The sequence below is a fragment of the Clinocottus analis genome, unplaced genomic scaffold (assembly GCF_023055335.1).
Source record: "Clinocottus analis isolate CAN_PGR_092001 unplaced genomic scaffold, fCliAna1.0.p SCAF_20, whole genome shotgun sequence".
Taxonomy (NCBI): domain Eukaryota; kingdom Metazoa; phylum Chordata; class Actinopteri; order Perciformes; family Cottidae; genus Clinocottus; species Clinocottus analis.
Genome location: NW_027175932.1, coordinates 11,425,880 through 11,452,702, shown reverse-complemented (window position 1 = coordinate 11,452,702; position 26,823 = coordinate 11,425,880). Strand labels below are relative to the sequence as shown.

Below are 26,823 nucleotides of genomic sequence, written 5' to 3'. Positions count from 1 at the left end.
GTTTTACCCGGTGTTTCAGTATTAAAGTAATTTCAGAAATCTGTGTTCTTTTCAGATGAGTCATAATCCTTAAGGACCTACTACATGTAGGTTGTGGTGTGATAATAAATACATAGGTCCCACCGAGATTTGAACTCGGATCGCTGGATTCAGAGTCCAGAGTGCTAACCATTACACCATGGCACCAGATGTGCATCTTAGGTGACAGAAATGGTATCAGACCTGAACTACAAGAGACCATTCCCCCACTGAGGATAATCACTGACTGGCTGACGACCTGAATGGGTTCTATTGCAGGTTCGATAAGCCAACTTCCACCCCGCCCAACTACCCCATCATCGAACAGTCACCATCACCACCTTCTGCCTCCTCCTCACCTCTCCCATCCAACCCCTCACCGGCTGAGGATCTGCGAAGAGGATGTGAGTCGGCTCCTCCACAAGCAGAAGATCAGGAAGGCTCCAGGCCCAGACGGCGTGTCACCCGGACCATCGGCACTGGCGCCCCCAAAGGATGTGTGATCTCCCCACTGCTCTTCTCCCTCTACACCAACGACTGCACCTCTGGGGACCCGACTGTTAAACTCCTGAAGTTCGCAGACGACACAACGGTCATCGGCCTCATCAGGAACGGTGACGAGTCTGCGTACAGACGGGAGGTTGAACAGCTGGTCCTCTGGTGTGGTCAGAACCACCTGGAGCTGAACAAGTCCAAGACTGTAGAGCACAACAGCACTGTTTCTGCCGTGGAGACCTTCAGGTTTTCTGGGATTTTCACAGCTGAAGACATAAATAAAATGATAAAAAAATAATACAACTTGTTTTATACTACTGTGCTATATTATATTATAATTATATATATACACACTACTGTTCCACAGTCACTTAGAAATGTCCTTATTTTTCAAAGGAAAAACACTGATTTTAAATAAGGATAACATTAAATTAATCAGAAATACACTCTATACATTGTTAATGTGGTAAATTACTATTCTAGGTGGAAACGTATGGTTTTTAATTAAATATCTATAGAGGCCCATTTCCAGCAACTGTCACTCCAGTGTTCTAATGGTACATTGTGTTTGCCAGGCACCCTCGATAAAAATTTGCTTTATCTGTCAGGTGTTATCCCATTTCTGTTGCTAATGTATATTATATGGTGCCATGGTGTAATGGTTAGCACTCTGGACTCTGAATCCAGCGATCCGAGTTCAAATCTCGGTGGGACCTATGTATTTATTATCACAACCTACATATAGTTAGGTGCTTATGGATTATTACCTCGTCTGAAAAGAACACAGAAATATGCATATGTGGAAATACACAACAAGACACAAAACTAAACACAGCAGAAGAAACAGAAATACTTTCTTAAATTTGTTACGGGTGAGCAGACAATGTCACCTAGTGGAAAACATCTGCTAGTGCGAGTGGCGTCCGGACGAGGACCTTTGCACCTTTGAAAAACTTTACATGTTGTAATGCATATTATCTTTATTGCGTCATCTGAAAAGAATAAACACAAATGGCTGAAATTACTTTACTACTAATGTAGGGGATGATCCCAGAAGTCGTAGATGACTAATAATCATCGGTATCACTGTAATATTCCTAAATCATTTACTGCTTAATTTTTTTCTTCAGCTTTAAAATATATTACATGTCAGAAGTGGGATTCGAACCCACGCCTCCAGGGGAGACTGCGACCTGAACGCAGCGCCTTAGACCGCTCGGCCATCCTGACTGCTTACCATTCATGACGTCATCTGAAAACAATCAGAACAGACGGCTGCAACTGGGATTACATCCCAGTTAAAACATTTGCTTAATCTGTCAGGTGTTACTCCCTTTTCTGCTACAAAATGCTCACATCTGGTGCCATGGTGTAATGGTTAGCACTCTGGACTCTGAATCCAGCGATCCGAGTTCAAATCTCGGTGGGACCTATGTATTTATTATCACACCACAACCTACATGTAGTAGGTGCTTATGAATTATTACCTTATCTGAAAAGAACACAGAAATATGCACAACAAGACACGAAACTAAACACAGCAGAAGAAACAGAAATACTTTCTTAAATTCGGAACTGGTGAGCAGACAATGTCATCTAGTGGAAAGCATCTGCTAGTGCGAGTGGCACCGGACGAGGACCTTTGCACCTTGTCGTAATGTCGTAATGTATTATTATCTTTATTACGTGGTCTGAAAAGAATGAAGTCGTACATGACTAATAATACTCGGTGTCACGGTAATATTCATAAACCACTTACTGCTCAATTTCTTTCTTCAGCTTTAAAACATGTTACATGTCAGAAGTGGGATTCGAACCCACGCCTCCAGGGGAGACTGCGACCTGAACGCAGCGCCTTAGACCGCTCGGCCATCCTGACTGCTTACGGTTCATGACGTCATCTGAAAATTTAATACGAAAACAGGGGGTGGACCCATAGTCGTGCATGACTAATATTCCTCGACATAGATAAATAACAGCATTGTATTGTATGCAAGATGTCCCAAGATGTTCCCGACAGGAACCCTCAATGAAACGTTTAAACCATAAAGTGTCTGATTTGATATTACATCCCAGTTAAAGCGTTTGTTTCATCTGTCAGGTGTTACTCCCTTTTCTGCTACCAATTGCTCACATCTGGTGCCATGGTGTAATGGTTAGCACTCTGGACTCTGAATCCAGCGATCCGAGTTCAAATCTCGGTGGGACCTAAGTATTTATTATCACACCACAACCTACATGTAGTATACATTAATGACACCACAACTATAATGTAGCGAGTGTTGTTGACTTTCAAATCTTTTGTTGATTTTGTCATTGATGAATTAGTCGTGTTTCCTTTTCTTCTATTCTAATCGTTATCTGCGAGTAGTTGATGCTCTTATTTTAAAAAATCGTTAAAAGAAAAGTAAGAAGCTGATTCAAAATATACCAGGACATTGTTAGACTTACTTGACCCTGAACGAGTCTAAATGTCAAATTAAAGTAAACGGTGATATGAACATAAACATTGAGCATGGTCATGGAAAGTTAACAGTATTTGTTGTCAAACAGGTCAAAGTGACCTGCTAAAGTGTAAACTGCTCTGATCTCGTCAGAGTCTCACTGATTTCACAGATCCCGTCACACTGTGAGAGCTGCCTGTACGTCAGCTGATTGGTTTAAAGTCTCGGTGGGCTCGTCAGGGGGCGCGTGCGGGATTTAACTGAGAGGCGGGGCTTGTCAAACAGCTGGAGAGATATGCCATGATTGAGCACGTGAAATATTGAACACACTGGCGCGTCGCTCCCCCCCCTCCCTCCCTCTCTCTCTCTCTTTCTCTCGCTCACCTTCCAGTACAAGTGACCGTCTTTTGAACAAACAGCGGGCTCTAGGTGGGACCGAAGCCTCTTTGTCACAATGTTTGACCTGAAGAAGAGGAACAGTTTGACCCTGCACTCCAGCGCTGAGGCGGAGGAGTTCAGACGAGTGGCGGTCAGGCGGAAGGTCAAAGGTGCTGCAGGGGACTGCCTGGCTTCACACACAGGTGAGGTACCTTTCTGCTTTTATTTCCGTTCTACAAAAGGTAATGATAGAAAATCAGAATAATAATGGAGGAGGACGCCTTGACACTGGCTCTAATATTGTCTACATTCAATGTATCATCAGAAATAGTTTTACATTATGAGCTGCAGTCCAAATTAGTCACCATAAATGATTTAGTTGGATTTAGTGGCGTTTGTGGCAAGAAAAAAAAAAAAAAAAATGGATATGTAGGGTTGTTGTTTTGTAACACGGTCCAAATATAATCACTATAATTCACAATAAATCAGAAAATTGTCTTGTGTTCACACCAGCCTGATGAACCAGATCATTAAGGCTCAAACAAAATACTGTTTTACATCAGTATATGTTATTTTCATTAATTAATTAATTAAGTAAGTACTTTGTGTGTATGCATGCTTTTTAATTTTGTGCAACTTTGATCGGCACAGTTGGTCCCTCTTACTTTGTTGGATTACTGCAGTGAAATCTCTTTCCCCTGATTCAGCCTGGACTTTACACACACACACACACACACACACACACACACACACACACACACACACACACACACACACACACACACACGCACAAAGCCACTCTGTTTCCCCCATTGAAGCCGAGCTAACTGTTTGGATTAGAAAAGTATGTTTGTACCAATGGTACTGTCAGATGCAGGATTCAACAGTGCCATCCGTCTCTCTGACCTTTTTAATGCTAATTATTCTTTGGCTCAGTGAGAGGCTTCAAACAAGGCTAATGGCCATTAATGGATTTTTAAGATGAAAATAACGTTGGCGTTTTAAAATCGCAACTGAGATGCTAGAAATTGATGCAGCTGGTTAGCTTAGCTTAGCACAAATACTAGATGCAGAAAACAAAAAGGTGTGTTGTTGAACTATTCTGAAAGAATAATGCTTTTTGAATCATCTGGCTACTGTGGAAACTTAATTAATGCATGCAACTGTTTTATTTAACAATATCTCTACCCTTGAACTTACTCAAATAGACTTTTTAATATTTTTCAAAGCCGTTACCTATAACCATCAATATGCATCTTTCTCTTTGTACTGTTCTCTCAAAGTTTCGCGCTCCACCTACACATTATCTCACAACTTCCAAGTACTCTATTTTTGAAGAATTAAAAAAGTGCCCAGTCTCTCTAAGACGTTGCAATGACTTGTACCGTTAGCAGGAAAGAGAGAAGTGAGGAAGCAGAAGTGTTGCAGAAAGCGTTGAGAAAGTAGGTTTCTTGCCCTCGACACATGATCGACTAATCTGTTCCACTTCAGAGAAGCCGGGAGTGAAGCGCAGAGCTTTACTTTGTCATAAGAGTTATGGATACTCCTGCATAAGTTTGGTCGTACACTGCAGGTAAGAAAACAAAGAGTGACACAATTTGAAAGTGCTAAGTTGTTGTGAAGGAGGCCAGTCAAACAGTCAGTGCACTGATTTTAAAGAGAAATGAAATTTGCGTACTACTTGTTTTTTCTTCAGAAAATGTGTTGGGTCAAATACAAAACCAGCGTAAATGAAGTGTAATCTTTATTTTTCATTCTGGACAAAAGTAATCCTTAAATGGAACACTCTGTACTTTTAGATAAATACATATTTAAACAAAATGTAAGATTTGGTCCAGGATTGAACAATTGTTATAAATAAAAAAAACTACAGATTTAATAACAGTGGCCACATACATAATGTACATGCTGTACAGTAACGCATTGCTGGTTGAATGCAAGATGATGTTTGCACGAGAGCCGAGGAAACGCTTGAGCAATGCTGCCAAGAGATTTTTCCATGGGCATGTATGATGTTTCCTCGTAGTTGAAGACTCAGGAGGAACAAGACCTCTGAATCATACGCTCAAAAAGGCTTAAGTTTACTTGTTGCATGGTAGTTTCCAAGACCTCAGCAAAATAAGTCTTTAAAGTTCAAAACTAGTTCATTTTCTAAAATGGTATACAAGATCCGAAAGTGGGAAGCGATGATTTTGCGAGACATTTACGATCCACTTCGACTGTTGGCACCAAATAAACTGACTTTTTTCGTATTTAACATATTTCACCCTGTATCCGCCTCAGAAAAGTGTGAAATGCAGAGGGGGGGAAGGAAAGTATGCATGATTTAAAATGGTAATTTTGTATTTCTTCTAGCGGTGAGCGGCGGTGTGTGCGGCTCGTACAGCTGTGGCAGCGCTTGTAACCGAGTCTGTGGATCAGAACCAAACGCTGGACCCCACGCAGAGAGAGACGACGAAAGAAGCCCGGCGAAAGGGTCGCCTTGCAAACCTCAAGGTAGGTTGGGTACCTGTATCCTCCATGCAGAACCTACAAAATAAATACATGCATACACTGGGCCTGCATGACATGGTTCTCTAATCCTAAACTAGCCCACGGTGCTCCGTATCTCTCTGCAGTGTCTCCTAAACCAGCTCACCTCCAGAGCAGGGCAGGAAGCGCTCACGCCGACAGTCAACAAGCTGGCGGCCCCGAGCGACACCACAGTCCGAAAAGAGGTCTCGGAGTTTCTGTTTCCTGTGTCAGCCCAGAACCGGGTTGTCTCCGCTCCCCAAGTCCACTCAGAGGAGGCTGTGTAGCAGCTATCAACCCTGACAGACACACTCAGGGGATTCCACATTCGACAAGCAGTCCATTTTTAGGATCTCCAAGTCCGGGCAAAAGAGGCATTCAGAACTGTACCCCATCGAGAGGAGAAGGAGGAGGGCACAGCCCTACTAACTTGTACCAGAGGAAGCGCAGCCCTCTTAGTAGGTTTCTGCGTACCCCCAGCCCTTTGCAGGTGAAGAGCAAGCGCTGCAGCCCCTCCAATAAGTCTAAATCCTGGCTTGGACTGCACTTAATCCCAAGCAGCAAGATGGAAGGACAAGAGAAGAGAACGGGGAAATCTCTGAGCGTGCCCGACTTGATCGTTCACATGGCTGAGAGCGGGTTTTTAATTTTTTTATTTGTCTTTTCTACAACTTGATTACCTAAATAACTTCCTGTAGCAGGAATTGCAGAGTATAGAGTCCCACATATGAAAATGACGTTTCATACATTTGAATAAATTTCCAATTACAGATTTATTTTGTTTCTGCAGGATTCCCATTGAAAAAGTTGAACGCTCTCCACTGAAACCGCTGCAAACCCCCAACTGCACCGGGTCAGCCCTCACCATTGAAGTACCAGTTCACCATAGACTCAGTCATGCCAAAAGCGAAGCCCAGCAGCTATTAAGCATTGGCAAAGAGCATTTCCAAGGACAAGTGACTGGCAGAGTCTGCACAGCAGTAAATGGAAAGGGACTAAATGATAACATGGACAAAGGCAAGGCACCAGTCGGGTACGGCTCCAAGTCTTTCTGCCAGTGGAACGAGGCTACGATAACGACAGAAGACGGCAGGACTCAGAGGGAGCCTCAAGGGGAACAACATGATGAGGAGTCGAGAAAGGGGGGAGGAGGAAGCGAGCCAAAAGAGGAAGAGAACAATGGGCACAAATTGTACCAGCTAGCCAATGAACTCCTGCAGACGGAGAGAGCCTATGTAGCTCGTCTCCACCTGCTCGACCAGGTCAGTGTGCTATATTTCCTTATGCCTTTTTTTTCCACAAAGATGAACCTGAGCCACTTTCTTGGATGCAGACTTCACTGTATTGTTGGATACAACGTGCTCCTTTTTTAGGTTTGCATAGTTCTTGTTGATGTAAAGAACGATTTCCTTGACATCCTTTAATCGCCAAGTTCTCAACAAACTTGTGTCTTTAATTTACATCCCTTTAGGGTGAAGTGTCACCTTTTTTTATGTATGTCATGCCTCTCTAACGCCCTCCACAGGTGTTCTGCTCGCGCCTAACGGAGGAGGCACATCGCGGCTCGTTTCCCCCCGACGTGATAAGAAATATCTTCTCCAACATTTCTTCGATCTACTCCTTCCACAGCCAGTTCCTCCTACCCGACCTGGAAAAGTGCATCGGCCACTGGTGGGTACTTACCTCGTCGACGCTGCAGGATTAAGGCCCGATATGCCCATTACTATAGTGTAACCCTTGCTATTTGAAAGGCTATGTGACAACTGAAGGTATTTGGTACACTTTTACAAACCATAAATATCAACCACTCCACCAATGTCCTCTGTCTTGTTGTTTAAATGTGGTGAATGGGATTTAATGACGATGCCACAGCTGTCAGTAGGATGAAACAGTTTTTTTAAAACAAGATGAAGACGTTCTCGGTCAGTTAAAACCTGACCTCAAGTGACCATACTGAAGGCAACCAACAAGCCATCAAGTAGACATCAGAACTTGCTGCCAAAACATAAAATATGAAGGCTTACATTTCTACCCTCTAAGTCATTGCTTATGAAAGATTAAGACGTGGTGGCTCTTCCACCACTTCCAGGTGTGAGAGCCCCGGCCTGGGAAGCGTTCTGCTTCAACACGCACCCTTCCTGAGGATGTATGCCGACTACGTCAGGAACTTTGACCAGGCCATGGAGCTGGTGAGCACCTGGAGTGAACGCTCCTCTGTCTTCAGAACCATCGTCCTGGACATCCAGGTAAAGCCGACTCGGTATAAGGTGATCCCAAAGCATCTGGTAGCACGGCGGTCTGAGGATGTGTGGTCCTGTGTTTAGAGTCGAGAGGTGTGTGGCAGCCTGACCCTGCAGCATCACATGCTGGAACCGGTCCAGCGGGTACCACGGTACGAGATGCTGCTCGGGGATTACCTGAAGAAACTGCCCAGGGACGACCCAGACTATGATCTGGCTCACAGTACGTATGCTGGACCTTTTATTGCCATCCAATATGCTCGCTCTGAGAGTGCTTGTGTTAGATTCTTTTTTTTAATGGTACCTCTTTTCCCTCATAAAGGCGCAGTGGGTCTCTGATGGGTCGTTATGTCTGTAATGAACAGAATTCCTTTGTCTCCTCTCGCAGAATCCTTGCAGATGATTTCCATGGCAGCCACCCACTCAAACAGCGCCATCCACAAAGCTGTACGTTACAATTACACACCACATCATGTAGCGTTCAGCTACATCATCACGGTCAGACGGCACATTATATTAGCAAAAAGTGATCCTCCTATTTTGATTCCTAACCATCTATTATTGGGTATTTGAATCTGTGGATTATATAATTTGTAATGCCACAGCTGTACAGCTCAGATTGATATTGCTGTCATGTGTTTACTGGATGATTTTGACATACAAATTCTTACAAATTAGGTTGAATCAATATGCCAGACAAAATGGCTGACATGTTGTTTCAGGGAGTCTTTGTTTCCCTGTAGGAGCACCGGAAGCGGCTGCTGGAGATCTATGAGATGATTGGCGAGGAGGAGGTGGTTAACCCGACTAACGAGTTCCTCAGGGAAGGTCGACTGCTCAAGCTCGCTGCCAGGAACACATCTGCCATGGAGAGGCACCTATTCCTGGTGAGGAACAGTCACTCCACATCTCAGGGCTTTTTTTGTACCGACAACGATCCAAAATCGGCGAAGAACCTTTTGACTCTCCATGTCCACCCCTAAAACGTCTGTTATACCTTTCCATCAGAGAGTTTTATTTTGAAACTTCACTTTTCTGAAGTCACTCTAGCGACGAGTGCAGTAAAAGCGTAACTCTAATTTGGATCACGGTTCACAAAAGGAGCCTTGTAGATCATGGCGTGTAACTTTCCTCCACAGTTCAACAACTTTCTGCTGTGCTGCACTCCAAAGTTCAGCCTCGTCGGGCAGCGCTTTACTGTCCGCTGCAGGATCGGAGTGGACGGCATGCAGGTGCATCAGACCACCAATGAAGACCACCCGCACACCTTCCAGGTCTCTGGAAAGGAGAAGACTCTGGAGCTGCAGACCAGGTGTGTGTGTGTGTGTGTGTGTGTGTGTGTGTGCGCGTGTGTGTGTGTAGTCAAAGTGTTCTTAACAGTTGAGCTGCTTTTGGGTTTTCTTTGTTTTTGTTGACCATAAACTCGTCTGCGTGTAAATGTATTGTCTAACGGCAAATTTAAATTTGATTGTGTATAAAATTGATCCATTGTATTTGATGTTGATTTACCGACATATTGTAGTCTGTGAACATACTCCTGTGTTATTAAAATGTGCATGTTTTTCTGTTTGCTCTAGCTCTGAACAAGACCGAGATAACTGGATAAAGGTACTGGGGTAATTTCATGTCGGGTTTGGTGCGACACATGCTTTGAGATGGACTAGAACTTCTTTTTTTCAACACAAGTTTTATTTCCAGGCAATTCAAGAAGCCATTGACGTGTTCCTGAAGAACCACGAAACCTTCAAACCGGCTTGTAAGGAGCTAAATGTAGAAGAATCTGTAAGTTTGATATTTCTGAAATATTATAATTATAGTAATAATGATATATTCCGACACTCATCCAGCTGATGTGTGTGTTACAGACGGAGGAACTCGGCCGGCGTGCCCCTCGCTGGATCAGGGACAACGAGGTGACCGTGTGCATGAAATGCCAGGAAGCTTTCAACGCGCTCACCAGGAGAAGACATCACTGCAGAGCCTGCGGCTGCGTGAGTGACGGCGTGAGACGCCTTGTGCACACGACACAGGCCAAAAGCTCTTTTTAGGACACCGTAGCAGTGAAGGTTTCTGTGCTCCCACAGGTGGTGTGCGGGAAGTGTTCAGACAACAAAGCGGCTTTGGAGTATGACGGCAACAAGCTGAACAAAGTGTGTAAAGCCTGCTTCTCCATCCTGACTGGCCAGAGAGGGGAGAGGGTGGAGGGAAAGAAGAGAAGGATACTGGGGGTGAGTTGTGTGTGTCTTTGTCTTTGTCTTTGTCTTTGTAGGAGCATCAGCTACAACTTAACATGGATCTAAGTCTTTATAAGCGATGTATTTCCTCCGATGTGTTTCCTCCCAGTCATCTCCAGTCTCCGGTGACTGTGCAATGAGTGGCTTCCTGCTGTATGGGGACCACCCAAAGACCTGGCAACAGACGTGGTCTGTGGTGACCCGGTCTGAACCCGCGGCCCTCCTCCTGTACACAGACCCACAGGTAGGGAGCTCGTGACGAAGACTGACGTCAATGTGACTATTGCATGTTATTTCCAAACTTGGTTGTTACCATGCCACATACTCATTTCTGTTTGTATGTCACTGTTATTAGGAAGAGACGGTCTCTATACAACATGCGCGCAGTGTTGTCGCCACAGTCACTCCGCCTCAAACACACAACACAGCAGTCACCATCTGCAGTCATGCGCTCACGTGGTGGAAAAAGGAAAAAGTGCTTAAATTGGAAAGCTGTTGTGCAATCAACTGTACAAACAGTTTCTGATTTACATTTTCTTTAGAGTAATGCCACTCATGCTGCTTTTTATGAATGAAACTTAATAAAACTCAATTTTACTCTGTTTGTTTAGTGTGGGATTACTTTCACAAGTTTCTTGCTACATGTACAGATACTGTGAGCGACAAACTAATGTTAATGCATATGACATGTATTTTGTCAGGAGTTTGATTCTCGGAGTTCAACCTCAGCTCCTATAATTACGACTGTAATAAACTGTATTACCAAAATACTCAAATGTCCCGGTTGAAACCACAATTATATTTTTTTTTATCTCCCAAACCATTAGACTCAAGCATGTGATCATGCACGCTATAATGTCAGGAACCAAGAGCCCAGACTTTAATATTTTTATGTTTCTCTATGGAGCAAGTACATGCTGTGTCCCTGGTTTCCTGCGCAAATGAATGACAATGCATCAAAAATCAATGTTGCTAATCATTGACCTATATTATTTAAAGTGGGGGTAAGCATCGATAAACCCCTGACTGGCGTGTTAAGTATCATGGGGAAGCAGTGACATCACTTACACTCCTATGAGGAAGGAGAGCACACTATTCTGTTGCTACCTCGCCATGGGATTATTATTATTGACAAAAACATAATGTTTCATTCGAAATTGTGCCACGCAGTTTAAGCCTTTTGTATCCACCACCTGCTTTTCTGTCCCTTTGGTCCAGGATGTGAAGCCCCTCTCCAGGATCCCTCTCTTGGGCTGCAGTGTGGAGGATTCCCCTCAGGAGCTCCGGGGGCAGCCATCTTTCTGTGTAAGGCAATCCAAAACCACGCACACTTTCTCCTGCGACGGCTTGGACCTCAAACAAAGCTGGCTGTCTGTCCTGAAAGCTGGTGCGACGGGCAGGCAGTGTGACAGCGACACCAGTGGCTCCATATGGAGCATCATTGGTAGCTTCAGTGATGGAAGCGTGTGCACTGGTGAGGAATTCGTCATCATCGGCAACGAGGAGAAGACCTCCTGAATGTTCGAACACACAACAGACCAAAGTCCTTAGCGTTGAAATAAACGTTTAATAAAATGAATAAATAAAACAAAAGTGCAATTCAGGAATGTAAAGGTTGTATTAACAATATTCTGACTGAAAACAGTGTTTCCCCTAACAGTGGTGATGCACTTTATTTCTGAAATGGTTTTACGGTAAAATAAATAAAGTGAAGGTGTTTTTAACACGAGTCGGATTATCTCTTCACCTACAAAGATGGCTGCTTCAGCTTTGTACACGTAGTCTAAGGTGCCATGCGATGTGGGACAAAAGTTTGAGGTTGTTTTTGCACAGCGGACACATAATTGCATGAGGGTTTCAGTGGCGCACAGAGGCTCTGTGGGATCATATTTGCCTTATAAAACACATTCAGCTGACCCTATTTCTTCACAGATACAGCAGTTGAATATTTACACAAGACGATAACCGGCTAAAGAAAATCTAAATGACCAGAACACATTTAAAAAAAATGAAAATACAAGTGATTAACATGATCATTGTAAAACATGACAGCATAACATTGTGTGCAGCAACTGAAGCACCGGGTGAGCTACTGCGATATGTTACAATGGGAAAGAAAAGGAATTCTTCTACAGATGAAAATTAACAAAATAATTGTCTTTTGTTTCAGCACATGTATTTTTGCAGTAATGTCATGATGGTTAGTCCAAAATAACTCCAAAACCCTGACCTCGCTGTTCTACAAGCATTGTTAGACTATACCTGATCGATTTAGATATGCAGGCTGAAAATATAAATGTCCCAATAAAGAAAATACTAACTAGAAGCTGCATTCTTCAGGAATCATGTAATGTGAAGGAGGTCGCTGATAAACTTTAAGAGAATTATGGCTAATCTCTGTGGAGCTTTTCAAGCTTCTTAGCTAGTTATGGTTTTATGGAACATGTAACTGTGCGGTTCAAACTCACTACTCAAACCAATCATGTTTCCAGCATCAACAGATTGGGGTTTTTATTTTTTTCGGCAAGTGTTTTGATGAACCATAGACTGAATACAACCTATTCAGCGTTAAACGGTTAGCCGCTCGCAACATTAGCCACTAGCTGCTGAAAAAGTCCAGCAGCTAGCACCTTAAAGCTTCTTTTTTTTTAAGCGTGTGGTGAAGGTCAAAGAGCTAAAAGAAACAAAGCAAAGAAGCATGACTCCATGTGAACGCTAATGTGTCTTTTTTTCAATTAGGCCATTGTTTGCTAATTGATTAGCCATTAAAATTGTAACAATCCAAAATCTGATTAATGCAGCTTTGATGTTCTCACTTCCTGTCGGAATAACCGAGAATCTTGTTTCTTTTATGTCGCTTATGCTCTACGTAATGTTACTTCTCTATAGCCGAAGCCGAAAGCTTCCGCCGCTGTGCTGTGCTTCAAAGTGTACAGAGCCTGAATAGCTATAGTATTGTGTCTTAACTCTATGCTGCCGATGGGAGCTGTTAAATAACCAACTCAGTGTCTGAACTGAGAGAATAATCTGAAGTTGTGAACTCGCCCACTGAGGGACGGTCTTTGTCTTGATGCTGGAGCTGCAGACACAACGGGACATTTGAGAGCAGCATTGGAGACCAAACCGTGCTCGTTGTGTAACCGTCCTTCCTCTGAACTGCAGGAGCAGCGGACAGCACCATTTAAAGTAGCCTCCGTGTCCACATGGGCTTCCCCCTTTTCCCGTTAGACATCATTTAAAAAAAATCTGATTTGGTCTGCTCAGGCCAAAACGTATTTTGTCTCAACATCAAACAACAAACTCCTCAAAGTGCCAGTTAAACAACAAAGCTTACAGACATCTTGAAGACAAAGGAGGTTTGACCTGCTCGTGACGAGTTAGTTCAAGAAACGAGGCCCTGATTCGGACATAGAGGCTTCAAAAATGAGATGTCTGAATCCAGCACTTGATACAAGGAAAGCAACACTGGCAGAGGACCCCATATCACACATACACTGACACACTATACATAAAGGGGGGTATTTACATAATGGCTACCTCTCTTTTTTTCCTTCATACATCAGTTTTGTTCACTGAAAATCCACTAATCACAGGCTCCATCTTGGAAGAAGTCTCTTGCTCTCAAATTCATTCATCAATTTTTGATGTCCGAGTACAGTTCAGGCCACTCCAGTATTCATCAATCACCATGGACCTGCCAACCATAGCATTCAAACACGGCTCAGTGCTAGAATACTGCTGCTGTATCCGATCCAGAGAGTCACTTTTAATCAGCGACGGGTAAGTAATCCATCCTGAGCCTCCGTGAGGCTGTGTCGAGCAGAATTGACAACATTGCTCTCAGTGATAATACACAAACATGATTGTTGCTCTTTCCAGCAGGTTGTGAGGGAGCACAACCACGGTGAACAAAAGAAGCACAGGGGTATATACACAACGACAAAAAAAGTTATTCCAGAGAAATTCCAAGCAGTCCTGAAGACTCCAAGAAGCCAGTAGTGCAGCACTTGACGTTAGCTCGAGGCAAATCGACCCCCTTTTAAAACCAGCACTGATGAAAGGCGGAAAGCCAGCTGTCCGTGATCCCTCAACTGCAGCACAGCTGCTCCGACACCAGCAGGGTGTCGTAGCCGTAGATCTCCAGCAGGTGGAGCAGGAAGAGTCGGTCTCCGTGGGGATCCAGACCCATGGCCCTCACGCTCTCCTGGGTCAGCGTGGGGTCGGGGCTCCCTGCCACCTCGCCGAGAGTCTGGAAAATCCTGTTGTTCTGCTCCAGGAAAAACCTGGAGGAATGAAGATTTAGAGAGACGGGTGAGCAGTTTCACACCCAGCTCCACCGCTAAATTATACTTGGATTAGATTAGATTTCTTTTTTGCAGTTGAGAAAACATCTACGCAGCTCACTGTTCCCCTTTGTTTTGTCCCTCTTGTCTGTTTTCCTCCCACGTCCCTCTAGGTTTCCTTTCATGTTTTATCCTGGACAGTAGCAGCGATCAGATGGGGGGGAAAAAAACTACACAAATCTTCCCTTTGTGAGATTTAATGACGAGAAAGGTTGGGAGATTCTATCGAGCTCATTACCTCTTTGATTCAATGTTTCTAAGCTGCCTCCGTGCTGACTGTTATCATGACGAGATCGGCTCTGCTCGCCGTGGTTAATCAGAGTGTTCACGCCACTGGCTGGTTAAGTGATTCATGTTGGACTTACAGGATGAAGAGATCCTCTTCACTGGACACACAGTCACCATTCTCCTCCTGGGAGTACAGCAACATCTGCCTGCACACACAAACACACACACGCACACACAAACACACACACTTTAGAGACGCTGCACAATTTGTGGTCTAAACCAACATATGCGTGCTTGTGTTACACGTTGTGGAAGCAGCTCACAAATGTGTAATTAGTTTTCTTTCAGTCTTATATAATTTAATAAAACAGCTGTGCACTGTAGTTTTTATCAAATCTCACTCGATGAGACACAGATGCCACATTTGGATGTTTTTACAGCAGCAGGAGGGGGTACAGTGGGATTGATTCAAAATAAATCACAGTGGTTTATCGGAACGAGGGAACAAGCTATCAGGATGCATCAGCAATGAGTTTTAATAGATTAAATGAATCTATCGCTGGCTTTTTATAGGCTTTCTTGACGATACATAATATATGCAACACCAGCCTTTAATTTTGACCCTGTTAATGAAGCAAAACCAGCTACCTCTGTTCAGTGAGTTTGCGATACTTCTCCCTGTCGGCGGTGCTGAGGCGGAGCAGAGGCTTCAGGCCGTCCCTGTAGGTCTTTACATTCTGATTGTCTACATACACGTCATACAGGTCCTTCTTCTCCTCAAAGATCTTCTCAGTTGTACCTGAGCACACAAACACACAGGATCTCTAAGATTTAAGGGTACCACTCGTAACTGCCGCAGATGCATAATAGACAAACTCCACTTACACGCCACGTAGGAGAGCTCGTTCTCCAGGGCGCTGATGTCGGCCACGTTAACGTAGAAGAAGGGGCGGAACTCGGGCACGGCCTCGCCGATCCCGGGGAGGGAGATGTTTGCCAGGCAGCAGCAGCAGTACACTGAGGGGGGCGGAGGGGGCGAGGTTAGCTAAATGATGCACGCATGTGGGAGAGAAGGAGAAGCGCCATATGTGTGTATGCGTGCGTGTGACGTGTGACGTGTGACGTGTGACGTGTGACGGTGCGACACCGATGCGGCCGGAGAGAAACTGCATGCGTGCTGATGTAAAATCCCTTGACTCAACACAACACACCTAATAAAAAGACAGTTTTTGCAGATTGGGTGAACTTGTCAAATAGTAAAAATATGAAAATACAGATTTTTTAAATGGGGGAATGTTTAGACATTTAGTTAAATACCTTATTTCGCTCTCTTGACAGGCGATAGATGTTAATAGAGGGCTGCGGGACTGTGTATTTTTGTAAGCCAACTGCAAAGGTTGGCATCGCACTAGATCCCCCTGCAGAAAGCTAATGGGACTTTTCCATTGGATTTTGGATTATTGTAGAAAATTGTCTCAGTGGCCAAACACAAGTTCATGATGTTTTGTTCACCAAGATAATCTTCATGAATGAAGACCACTTGATTGTAGAAACATGAACATCATGGCATCACTCCTCTCATCTGACTCCAGGCAAGAACTCCCAAAATGTCTTGACTTTTCATTGAAACGTCTACTGAAATAAATACACTAACCTCGGTAGCAGACCACGCCCACAGGTGGAGGGGAGAAGATGAGGATGCGTCTGCGGAGCAGAGCCAGTTTCCACAGCACCATGATCTGCTCCCCAAAGAAGCGGATGAACTGGGACATGCAGCCTGCAGGGTGTGTGATCTGCTCCCCGGGGGTTCAAACACAGACGAGCCAAAGGTTACTCAGTCACACAGTGTGAAAAACACCAGCTGACGCAGCTGTGGAAGTGTAAATGTCCTCCCTACCTTCATCTCAGGGTGCATGCAGTGGTTGATTGCAGCTCCCCAGGCATTGGCTGGACATGCAGTGACAACACCATCGCCACTAGGGGGCAGTAGGGCTCTTTTGTCCTCATAGAAGGCCTCCAGAGGGGAGTAGTGGCCGGGGGTCTGAAGCTGGAGCCTGCAGCCAGGGACAGCAAATAAATAAAAGACTTTCAGTGACTTTAAAACAGGAATTATTTTCCGTGTTCAGCAGTTTGATTATGTAGACTCATCAAGAAGAGTACGTGGGTTTCTTGGCACCTGAATCTGGTCCACTTGCTTAGAGACTCAACTTCTCTGAAAGTGAAATATGATCTGCTCGTGGATGCCTCCAACTCTTATATTCATCTGTGATTAATCCGTCATTATTATGGAATTAATTCGCTGTTAACCCTAAATACAATCAATTTTAAAAAATCACTTTTTTAATAATTGTTGTATTTGTTTTAAAAACAATACCCTACATCCTGATACCCATCTATTTCCTCACCTAAACAAAGAAGAAAGTGATATAAAATACATAAAAAGAAGGAAAAAGTAGCAGCAAGGTAAAAAGAAAAAGATTAGAAAAGACCATTCTTGCAGCAGTCTGTAATAATACAATATCTTATCAAATTAGAAGTAATCCTATTCATCTCATTGCTTTGATTTCAGACAAAGATTTTCCATTTACAATAATATAAAAATCCTCACATTTGAGAAAATAGAACCAACATTTGACCTGTTTGCTTGATAAAACACTTAAATGAACTGCTCAATCAAAAGTAATGTAAACAACCTTTCCGTCAAATTGTCAGCAGTTAAAAAAATGTACACTACATTATTATTATGCGCGTGTTTATTTTCTGCCCAGACACATCTCCACGCTATCATCCCTGTCCTCGTTAGCATCCGTAGCATGTCCCTGCAAAGCTAATGAGTTCAGTTAGCTGTCAGTGCCAAGAGAGGACACAAAGCAGATCCAAAAACTCATTCCTACATATCTTAACCACCTCATGACCAACACTGAGCCCTTTATATAACGGCAGTCAGCAGATGGAGAAGCTGGAGCGAGCGACGAGGGGAATGATGAGTAAGGAGCGTGACCGCAGCGTGACTGGAGGCCAGGCGAGGCTGGGAGTGTGGGAACCGGAGAGGGAAGAGGGCCAGAGAGGGCACAGAGGAAAGAGGGACTGAATACAGGGAGGAGGGCTGCGTTCACAGACAAGAGGGTGACAAATCTCAGGGTGAAACACAAAAGGTTCACGGCCCCGTCCGCACCAGATAAATTATGAATGAGGGTTTCAGGATGATGGAAGTGGAGCGCCATCGAGGGAGAGAGGAAACCGGAGTCAGGGAAAGTGTGAGAGTGGTGTATTTGAGATGAGAGGAAGAGGAACTAGGAGGAGGAGGAGAGTCAAAAAGGCCCACCGGCGCCCCCGAGTGGACATGTGTGAACTTACTAGTGGACTCAATGTCAAACGTGATGCCTTTTACAGGTAAGACTAGTAATAGTACTGGTAGTCGTGTCTTGGGAGAAACTTTATGAACTTGTACAAGACTTTTTTTTCATCAATTATTGCTTGAAGTAATTTATTAAGCAACCAGTAATTCCTAGCTTGACTTATGTCAAGCAAAGAATTACTGGCTCCATCTTCTCAAAATCAGGGTTTTTTTCTGTTTTTTTCACTAAATGTCTTTCATTTTAAAGCTCAACATCTAAGCCAACATGGGAAGCCCTTAAACGTGTCCTGAAAACATGGAAAACATCTAAACATCCCTCCGGAGGAAGATTGTATTGTATAATGAAAACCCAGAACAGGAAATTGTGATGAGGTTGTTTTTGTTGACTGAATGTCTTTGGGATTTGGGACGTTAATTAAATAAATCAAGTTGTTTGAAGTTGTCACTTTGAGACTGTGGGCATTTTTCACTTTTTTGTGATACTGAAGTCGGTAGGTCAGCTCCCCTTACCTAACCTGGTGCTCCAGGAAGCTCATGTAGCGGTAGAGCAGAGTGTAGGAAGGAGACAGGATCCCAACAGACTTCATCCTCGCCCCCCTCTCCACCGCGCTCTCCACCGCCATGTTGGCGAAGCAGGCGAGGCCAAAGTAGCTGCCCTTCCGGAAGTAGCTGTGGACGGAGAGAGAAGCCATGAGTCATGAAAAGCAAAGCCACTGCCAGGAGGCTGGGCTTTTTTTTCCTCTCTTTTTGCCAGGCAACACTTGGTGTCGCTCTGTCCTGCCAGGAGGAAGACACGGGGCCGCATCCTAATACTGGAAAGGAGCTTCCTCCCCTCGGTCTTGTCCTTCAAGATGTACAAAAAAAAGAAGGTGAACGACTTCCTCCACTGTGCTCAGACCGATGGCGCTTACATGAAGTCTGTGGTGACCCGGTGGGAGCCGCTGGCGATGGCTTTGAACTCCACTCCATCCAGGTCCATGTCTTTGGGCAGGCACCACTCCAGCATGTTTCCTATCACACCCACACAACACAGAGATCGCATGAGAACACGCAGGCGAGCAGACAAAGCACTCAGACCAGATGGTAAATATACTCTCACTTGTTTCCTCTGACGCTCATGAAAGCACGGAGCCCCTGGGTTCCTTGTGGTTCACTGTGTGGCACCTGAGAGGTGTTTTAAATATGTAATCATCAGCTACACTTAACAGTCGGTGGAAGTTCTGCCGAAAAAAACGTGGGTTAATTCATCAGATTGAGCCTACGGGTCTGTTTTCTCCACGAACGCCAAAGATGCTCTCGTACCACTTTGACTGCGGTTATTGACTTAAAGTATTTAGCTTTAAGTATCAGACAGTGCAAAGTGCTCCATCAAAGCTATTTCCTGTGCAGACAGACCAGTATTAAAAGGCCCCTGGAGACATCCCATCTTGTCATCATGTATTTTTACATCCCATCTGAAGCACGTCAGAATGCTTTGTGAGATACACCTTGTGGCTCTCCATGCTTCACTAAAGTCTGTAAGAAATCCTCCTCATGTCATTATTCGCTCCGGCGGCCTTATGCCACATTATTATAGGTGAAGTACTAGAAGTTAATCCTAATCTAATTAGTCCTCTACTTGCTCTGGTACGGTGTGGACTCAGAAATGGTCAAGGAAACCTTGAAGGCTCATTTGTTCCCTTAAACTGTCGGGTGTCTTCATGACATTGTTGCAGGTTTAACCCTCTTTTCTTGCCTGTTTCTTCTCTGCTGCTTTATCTAATAAAAAGATGAAATTTGAAAATTTAAATCACACTTCTTCTGCCAGAATAACACCCTTAGAAACCCACCCGCAGCAGGTAAGTAGGCACCAAATCCACACCTGACTTGTCAGTGTTTTAGGTGGATTGCACCTGTTCATGTTAGCAGAAGCGACGCTTTATATCTGTTAGTAGAAATTATGCAATTTGGGTTTTGCATCTTGCCAAGAATCAGACACAACTGTCTTAATAGTTTACGCTTTGCAGTAATGCTAAAGCAGAGGAATATTTTAACATAAGAGTGGCCTTTTCAGTGCAAAAACCATACGTGCAATTTGTTACACAGTGTTTAATCTTGTAGAATTTCATAATAAACTGAATAAAAGCGTACGTTTTTCTCCACAGGTACACATATAATGATGCACCACAGCCAACTATCTCAATATATTTCGAGTATAAATATCTTCCTACTGTATATTCTGTAAATATCCAATGTATTTGTGAACAATAACGTGTTCTGTTTTTACCTGATCATGTGTTACCCTGTGAATCCTGGCTCTGGTATTAAAGAAGCTCACTAGTCCACTAACATGTTTAACTGTATGGACCAGTAATTGAAACAGCTATTTTACCTTCATATGTGTCAAAGCACTATTGGATTGTGTCCCCTGCTGGTTGTCGAGTACTAACATTATGATCCTGCCACAAAGCCAATATGTAAAATAAAAAGTCACTCTTTTCTCCTGGTCTCATGTCAATGTGACATGCTGCAAAAGCACCTGCAGCTCCACCCTGCAGGGAATCTCCTCTGTCGCAATCACGTCACGTTTCCCCATCCTGTTGAACCGTTTAATCTCAGGATTCTTAAACTGATTAGCACTGCAAGTAACCCGATTGTCTGGGCTTCTTACAGGGGTTCAGCCCGTCTTCAACATAACCCTCTCATTAAAAATGTATAGAGCTCTGCAGAAACAGCCGGCTGATTGATTTCCATCCCAGAACTCATCCTGACATCTGGACGTGTCTGTTTGGGCTCGAGATGGCTTCAAACACCGTCTCGAGACGTGTTGCCAGGTCAGAAAAGGCCACACCTGTAGGCGAAGGTTCTGCAGACCTGCTACTAACACGCGCTCTTCGTTTTGGGCGTCAGACACAATGTTGCTTGCTTTAGACGAGTCAGGCTGTATCTGTTGTGTTATCTCTCCCTGGCTAAGAACACGCTCCCTTCCCTCCATTGTGTCGGCTGTTTAATACAGCAATGATAACTCCGTGTTGCATGTTTTGATGTCCCACCTGATCTGGTATTGAATGTGACCACAAAGACCGAAACGATCTGGTCCTTCTCCTCCCATTTCACCATCCTGTCTTCCAGCGACAGCTCCATCGATCCTGAATCCGAGAGGCGGTCCTCGTTGTCGGACTGCAGGGCTTCATCCTGCTGGCCCGTCGGGGTGCTGGAGGTCGCGGGTGGGGCACCGCAGCCGTCCGCAGACCTGCTGGGACCCCCTGGACCGCTGCTCCACCCAAGCCCCGGCGCGGAGCCTCCCGGTGAGGACCGGCTGTTGGAGGGGCTCGCCAGTCGGTCCTTGGCGTGTGCGGCCACCGGTGCCGCTGCGCCGGGCTTCTCCGCGGACGGAACCTCCTCCCAATCCAGCAGAGGGGCTCGGTCCGACCGCTCCACCATCCTGTCGGCGGTCCCGCCTCGTCAGTCTCGCAGATTGTAAATGATGTCTCAGCCGACAGGCACCAGGTCCATACGCTGATGATTGTAGCTTAAAGCGATTCCCGCATTGTGGAGTTATTCTTTACTGCTCAGAACGGCTGCATTTTTGCATTAAATGAATGTCGCGCGGAGCAGCGTTCACATCTATCTTTATAATCTTTCTTGTCTGAGGTGATCATAAATTTGATGCTGTTGGGAGAGGGCAACTCCTTCGTCTGATGTGAGTTGCATTCAAAAGAAGTCACCCGTTGCCGTCACATTGCCTTTACAGAGAATAGCTGAGTAACATTTGGGAACGCGATATCGTTTTGGCTTCTTGAACGTACCCTGTTCCACAGCGTCGGGGTGAAGCTTTTGTCACGAGCAGCACTTTCGATGAAAATATTTATGTTTTTATAAAGCAGATTAAAGTGTTTAAATCTAAAACACAGTTCGTGTGTGTTACTATATTTGGACTTTTTTTTTAAACGTGTCCTATAATTTTCTCCTGCAACATTTTACAGTTAACTACCCCGTTTGTAAATGTATTGAATGTTGCGAAACAAAACGAAGTCAAGGCGAGAGTCGGTGACACAGTTCAGCGACACGTCAACCACACGGAAGAAGGTGCCCATCCAGCCTGCCACAGAATCGCTGATTGCAGGGCCGTAGTCTTATCGAAATGGGTCAGTATTTTAACTACTGGCCAACACAATATGTACTTGACCTTTGAGTACCTGTAGTCTACAAGCGTAGGATCAATTATATCCCTGTTTGTCTGTTTTGTATCTGCCTGCTTCCTTTAACGAGCAGCGCTGCTGCTGCCTGCTAGCTCGCTCACGTCAGATAGCTGTTTACTGTGTTCACGGTGTGTGGTGTTTAACGGCGGACTGCTCCTCAACATGTAGTCTGTGAGCTATTCAGACGAACTGTTGTATCATTTATACAACGACATACGAGAAAAGCAGACCAACTTGCAGTCCTCAGTTAATTCTATCATGCCTTCACGTCAGTTCCTGATGCTAAGCTAGCCATAGCTAACTTGTTTAACCACCCAAGTAATACTGACAGCGACCAGCCCACTGGCATGTGAATGCTAATGACGGATGGAAAAGCTAAATCATCCCCCCTTTTATCTTTTGGGACTCGCATTTAACTCTGTTTCTGTAATACTTATTGCATATAAAGTAACCACTGTTTTAGCACGTGCTTTACCATCTATTAACTATTTTCTGTTCATTATTTGAGTTATAAAGTTAAAGTCAAAAAGATTGAAAAGTGCGCGTCATTGGTAAATGGAGCCCAAAGTGATGCTTTACACCGAAGTATTCATTTCGTAATGAATATGAAGCAATGTCTGCTGTTTTATTTATACATTTTCTATCCATCCGCTAATCGATAGTTGCTTTTCTCAGCACTAATGTCTTCCTCTTTTTGACAAATCTGTAGGTGGTTTCTTCTCTAATCTCTTCTCGGGCCTGTTTGGCACCAGAGAGATGAGGATCCTGATCCTGGGTTTGGACGGCGCAGGAAAAACCACTATTCTGTACCGGCTGCAGGTTGGAGAAGTGGTCACTACAATCCCCAGTATGTACTGGTTTCTTTCTTTATTTCCATACTTAGTCGGTGTTCTCTTTACACAGCTTCCTTCGATTCATATCGGTCAGTTTTGTGAGATCATAAAAAAACAATTGTTATGAGGACAACCTGTTTTTCAACAGTAATAAGGTTGTGAACATCAAATGTGTGTACATAGAGAGGCTCGGCAAACACAGGCAACCAGTCTAGTCAACATTCTTCTCTTTGACATACAAGATTTGGCTGGAGTTACGTTAATAATACAATCACGCCTCACTGGATTGAATTGAATTGATTATATCAGATGGAGTATGTGCAGTGCTGTTAGGGAAGAAACCGGGATAAAAACAAATAGTTTGAATAAAAGGCCATCATAAGGAAAGAATATTTGTACAATGTGTCCGTTAGTTTGTGTTTTATAACAATTTAAATGATAGTATACAGACAGGTGTTATTCAAGGTTTATTCACTATACTTACCAATTCTTCCTCTAAATGAAGTCTCTACAAAAACAGCATATTTTCTTCCCCTGCTATCCCCCACACGTCACTGTGTGTTTAGTGCATATTATAAGTACTCCAGACAGGATGCTGGTACTATAACCAGGCTCCTGTTCTCTGCTCTGACTGTGTAAATTTCCCTCCGCACAGCAATCGGCTTCAATGTCGAGACGGTCACATACAAAAATCTGAAGTTCCAGGTGTGGGATCTGGGTGGACAGACAAGTATCAGGTAGGTTATAAGATGTTTGTTCTGCTGTGTAGTTCCCAGGAGTGACTGTGTGGACATCTATGTATGTGGACCATGGACACAGCATCTTAGGTACAAAGAGAGAAGTCAGGGTTGTGTAACTGATTAAACTGACTTTTTTAATTTAGCCATCTGTCTTCATTCTTGCCTCTCGCTCATTGATCTTTGATGGACCTTCTCTTCCTCCTCTCCATCCTGTCATCCGTCTCTTCCGACAACCTTATCTCTCCTTCCCAGGCCCTACTGGCGATGTTATTACTCAAACACAGATGCAGTCATCTACGTCGTTGACAGCAGCGACCGCGACAGGATGGGCATCTCAAAGTCTGAGCTAGTGGCCATGTTGGAGGTAAGTGTATTGTCAACTCTAACCTCAACACATCTGTGAGGTGTGAGGATATTTCATCACAAGCTCAAACCACCATGCTAACGCAGAGCTGTGGGGTCAAACACTTTGCCCAGATGGAAATGATTCAGCAACTATTAGATTCATTTCCATGACATTGAATGTACACAAAAGATCAATTCTATTCATAATGAGCGTAAACTCACTTCTCCTCTACTGCCACCATGAGGTCACGTTATCTATTTGTCCAACAATAGGCCGTAACAAAATATTGTTAAAGTAATTGTTAGATATCCATACAAATTGGTGTGTATTGTAATTTCATCTATGTGAGCAAATACAATTATTCTTAATGTACTTCTACTTGAGATGAATAATTAATTTAAGGTTGGTTAACTTTTAAAACGTATGTAGTTGCTGTTTTTGTGCTTCCATTACACGCATACTTTCAGCTGCCCTTTGACAAATCTCTGTCTCTACATCATTGTGTTACTGTGTGTTTTTAGGAGGAAGAGCTGAAGAAAGCGATCCTGGTGGTATTTGCGAACAAACAGGATATGGACCAGGCAATGACGCCCGCTGAGGTGGCCAACTCTTTGGGGCTCCCCGCCCTCAAAGACAGAAAATGGCAGATCTTCAAAACCTCGGCCACAAAGGGCACAGGCCTTGATGAGGCGATGGAGTGGTGGGTTTGAATATACTTACTATATATAATAAGCAATAGAAATGGCAGTACATTTGTTTTAAATAGATATGAAGTAACTCAACATCCTATTAGATGTTTGCTGTGGTGAGGAAAATGAGTTATTTATATTTTCCTTCAGAACTACATTTGTATTTATCAAAAGCTCAGAGGCAACAGTTTGGTAACGCGTTTGGTCTCGAAGACTCAGTCTTGACGAACATCTCAACTGCCTTTTTGCCATTGGTCTTGACTCTAAATTGTCTTGACTAAAGCCCTGCATAACAGCCATTTTAAAGCCACAAGAGATTGTGGAGCAATTTATCAAGAAGTTAATTACATTACGCACGCTTCGCTCTTCAGTACTGAATTATATTTGCTCTGTGTCCTCGCAGGCTGGTGGAATCCCTGAGGAATCGGCAGTAAAGACCCCCCCTTCTGTGTATATACTCCTGACCTTTGACCCTTCGGTATGAAGCCTCGTGACTGACCTTTCCCTTCATCCCACCGGACCCCTGATTGCACTCCTCCCCACCTGAAGCCTTGGCCGAGCCCTCCCAATTCCTAACGCCTTTCGAGCCTGTGACTTGTGAAGGCTGCAGTAACGTCTGGACCGGCTCCACACTCCCAACGCTGGTGGCACGAGTGAGGGCTTTTAGAGAGCTGTAAGATGTCAGTGATGAACAAGTTAGTATCTACATTGTTGTGTTTTGGAAATGCAAAGGTCCTCAACGCCTGTGAAAAGACGTGTTAAATGTTGCTAATTTTACGATTGAAGTGTCAACACTGAAATGTTATCATGGATTACGAGGAATCTATAAATAAGGCGCCTTTGAAAAGCCCGTCCACTCTAATCCTGCGTAGTGTTCTTGAAATCGGGTGTCTTTGCTGGACAATGCATCAGTTAGCTTCATCTTCTGAATAGTTCTCATGTAGTGCAGCCAGAAGATGATCTGTAGTCGACGGTGCCGTGATGATCCACCGGGAGGCAGCGGGTTACCTTAAAAGCACATTCGTCATGGGAGGTTTCGCAGTAGAAATTGTTGTCCCGCTCCTGCACGAAGTGCCCAGAGACGAGGACGCGTCATCACTAAGAAGAAGCAGCTGCTTGATTGCCAACTCATTAGACAGTTTTGTATCGTATGCTGGATTAGCCATACCTCTGTGAGAACAATCAGCCGGCTTGTAGAAGGAAAGTGTTCTGAATTGTTTTTGAAAATTGCAAATTTGGCCTCAAGTGAAAAACAAAAGTGCTCCACATCCACTAAATGTCCTCTGGCCGAGTGTTACTGCAGCCTGGGCTGTTTTTGTACTAGTCGGGCAAATACAATGTCATGGATTTCTATGGTTTTTCTTCCTCCTGTTCATTTGTGTTCTCTTTTTAAAATAATAATTTAGTAGTTAAAGCTTTTTTTTCATTAAACTTCTTGAATGCATCTTTAGCATATTCATTTAGTTACTGAACACTAACTGTATGCTCAAAGTTTTATGGTTGCATATTTATATCTGCTTGTACAGTGCAAATGATTCTCAGTAAAGATTGCGATCAGTGATTGTACCATTCTGTGTTCATCTCAGACATCTTTTGGAGAACAAATAGTTGTACATTCACCTGCACGACCTCTAAATCGGAGGACAATTCTACATTTTGTTTACCGCAGGGGGAAAAAAAACTTCAACTGATTATGACCGGATGCTCTGCCGGATGCAAACAGCTGCAAGGTGGTCAGCCACGCCCAGCTATGAGAGCACTGCAGGTGAAACCTGGCATGTAGCC

The 26,823-nt window shown here is 44.0% G+C and overlaps 3 protein-coding genes and 6 non-coding genes across 9 annotated transcripts; 5 read left to right on the top strand and 4 right to left on the bottom strand.

Moving 5' to 3' along the window:
* Nucleotides 1–114: 114 nt before the first annotated feature.
* On the bottom strand, nucleotides 115–186 carry trnaq-cug (transfer RNA glutamine (anticodon CUG)). The gene has a single exon. It is a non-coding gene; the product is annotated as a tRNA-Gln (tRNA).
* Nucleotides 187–1,157: 971 nt separating this feature from the next.
* trnaq-cug (transfer RNA glutamine (anticodon CUG)) lies at nucleotides 1,158–1,229 on the top strand. The gene has a single exon. It is a non-coding gene; the product is annotated as a tRNA-Gln (tRNA).
* Nucleotides 1,230–1,660: 431 nt separating this feature from the next.
* On the bottom strand, nucleotides 1,661–1,743 carry trnal-cag (transfer RNA leucine (anticodon CAG)). The gene has a single exon. It is a non-coding gene; the product is annotated as a tRNA-Leu (tRNA).
* A 130-nt stretch (nucleotides 1,744–1,873) lies between these two features.
* Nucleotides 1,874–1,945, top strand: trnaq-cug (transfer RNA glutamine (anticodon CUG)). Its single transcript has one exon. It is a non-coding gene; the product is annotated as a tRNA-Gln (tRNA).
* Nucleotides 1,946–2,309: 364 nt separating this feature from the next.
* On the bottom strand, nucleotides 2,310–2,392 carry trnal-cag (transfer RNA leucine (anticodon CAG)). Its single transcript has one exon. It is a non-coding gene; the product is annotated as a tRNA-Leu (tRNA).
* Nucleotides 2,393–2,651: 259 nt separating this feature from the next.
* On the top strand, nucleotides 2,652–2,723 carry trnaq-cug (transfer RNA glutamine (anticodon CUG)). The gene has a single exon. It is a non-coding gene; the product is annotated as a tRNA-Gln (tRNA).
* Nucleotides 2,724–3,399: 676 nt separating this feature from the next.
* LOC137791307 (FYVE, RhoGEF and PH domain-containing protein 4-like) lies at nucleotides 3,400–12,028 on the top strand. Its single transcript, XM_068586129.1, has 16 exons — nucleotides 3,400–3,538; nucleotides 5,691–5,831; nucleotides 5,954–6,485; nucleotides 6,637–7,108; nucleotides 7,372–7,517; nucleotides 7,936–8,092; nucleotides 8,171–8,309; nucleotides 8,475–8,533; nucleotides 8,830–8,973; nucleotides 9,226–9,398; nucleotides 9,664–9,694; nucleotides 9,785–9,868; nucleotides 9,952–10,077; nucleotides 10,171–10,314; nucleotides 10,430–10,564; nucleotides 11,539–12,028. The coding sequence occupies exons 1-16, from the start codon at nucleotides 3,412–3,414 to the stop codon at nucleotides 11,836–11,838; spliced, it is 2,910 nt and encodes a 969-aa protein (XP_068442230.1). The 5' UTR covers nucleotides 3,400–3,411; the 3' UTR covers nucleotides 11,839–12,028.
* Nucleotides 11,874–21,926, bottom strand: LOC137791308 (DENN domain-containing protein 11-like). Its single transcript, XM_068586130.1, has 9 exons — nucleotides 21,282–21,926; nucleotides 19,161–19,260; nucleotides 18,760–18,918; nucleotides 16,789–16,945; nucleotides 16,546–16,684; nucleotides 15,777–15,908; nucleotides 15,540–15,690; nucleotides 15,029–15,097; nucleotides 11,874–14,603 (listed from the first exon to the last, which is right to left on the bottom strand). Exons 1-9 carry the CDS (start codon nucleotides 21,670–21,672, stop codon nucleotides 14,408–14,410), a joined length of 1,494 nt encoding a protein of 497 aa, XP_068442231.1. The 5' UTR covers nucleotides 21,673–21,926; the 3' UTR covers nucleotides 11,874–14,407.
* Nucleotides 21,927–22,123: 197 nt separating this feature from the next.
* Nucleotides 22,124–26,604, top strand: arl1 (ADP-ribosylation factor-like 1). The gene is made up of 6 exons (XM_068586133.1): nucleotides 22,124–22,376; nucleotides 23,140–23,277; nucleotides 23,919–24,000; nucleotides 24,256–24,367; nucleotides 24,871–25,049; nucleotides 25,442–26,604. Exons 1-6 carry the CDS (start codon nucleotides 22,373–22,375, stop codon nucleotides 25,470–25,472), a joined length of 546 nt encoding a protein of 181 aa, XP_068442234.1. The 5' UTR covers nucleotides 22,124–22,372; the 3' UTR covers nucleotides 25,473–26,604.
* Nucleotides 26,605–26,823: the final 219 nt, after the last annotated feature.

Coding starts and splice junctions, on each gene's coding strand:
- LOC137791307 (XM_068586129.1), top strand. CDS start 3,412: ATGTTTGACCTGAAGAAGAGGAACAGTTTGACCCTGCACTCCAGCGCT. Junction 7,109..7,371: donor GTCTCCACCTGCTCGACCAG/GTCAGTGTGCTA, acceptor CGCCCTCCACAG/GTGTTCTGCTCGCGCCTAAC. Junction 9,695..9,784: donor ACCGAGATAACTGGATAAAG/GTACTGGGGTAA, acceptor TTTTATTTCCAG/GCAATTCAAGAAGCCATTGA.
- LOC137791308 (XM_068586130.1), bottom strand. CDS start 21,672: ATGGTGGAGCGGTCGGACCGAGCCCCTCTGCTGGATTGGGAGGAGGTT. Junction 15,909..16,545: donor GGGCGTGGTCTGCTACCGAG/GTTAGTGTATTT, acceptor CGCCCCCCTCAG/TGTACTGCTGCTGCTGCCTG. Junction 15,691..15,776: donor CGAGCTCTCCTACGTGGCGT/GTAAGTGGAGTT, acceptor TTGTGTGCTCAG/GTACAACTGAGAAGATCTTT.
- arl1 (XM_068586133.1), top strand. Junction 24,368..24,870: donor AGCTAGTGGCCATGTTGGAG/GTAAGTGTATTG, acceptor GTGTGTTTTTAG/GAGGAAGAGCTGAAGAAAGC. Junction 25,050..25,441: donor CTTGATGAGGCGATGGAGTG/GTGGGTTTGAAT, acceptor GTGTCCTCGCAG/GCTGGTGGAATCCCTGAGGA.